The sequence below is a fragment of the Acanthisitta chloris genome, unplaced genomic scaffold (genome assembly GCF_000695815.1).
Source record: "Acanthisitta chloris isolate BGI_N310 unplaced genomic scaffold, ASM69581v1 scaffold41052, whole genome shotgun sequence".
Lineage (NCBI taxonomy): Eukaryota > Metazoa > Chordata > Aves > Passeriformes > Acanthisittidae > Acanthisitta > Acanthisitta chloris.
This window is the reverse complement of record NW_008659507.1, coordinates 524-744: the sequence shown is the minus strand read 5'-3', so window position 1 is coordinate 744 and position 221 is coordinate 524. Positions and strand designations below refer to the sequence as shown.

At 43.4% G+C, this 221-nt stretch overlaps 1 protein-coding gene across 1 annotated transcript in view; it reads left to right on the top strand.

Annotated features, from left to right (window-relative positions):
- Positions 1–154, top strand: part of LOC103797213 (autophagy-related protein 2 homolog B-like) — a gene marked incomplete at both ends in the record, with an annotated part of 2,733 nt that extends 2,579 nt beyond the window's left edge. The window contains one exon of the mRNA XM_009069410.1: positions 4–154. Within this exon, the coding sequence (XP_009067658.1) occupies positions 4–154 (151 nt within the window). The remainder of the gene's footprint in view (positions 1–3) is intronic.
- Between the last annotated feature and the right edge of the window lie 67 nt (positions 155–221).

Below are 221 nucleotides of genomic sequence, written 5' to 3'. Positions count from 1 at the left end.
CAGCAGGATGATGGGAGCACTCTGGAAGGAAAATATGGCGAATTCTGGCTGGAGTTCAACAGTGGTTCTCTTTTCAGTGTGACTAAGTATGAAGGCTTTGAGGACAGACACTATGTTTGTCTCCATTCTAGCAGCCTCAATTTATACCACCAAGGTAGGGCTGGGATTGAGGTGGCTTTGGGGTTAAATTTGAAATGGGATAAGCTTGAAGTTTTTTAGAA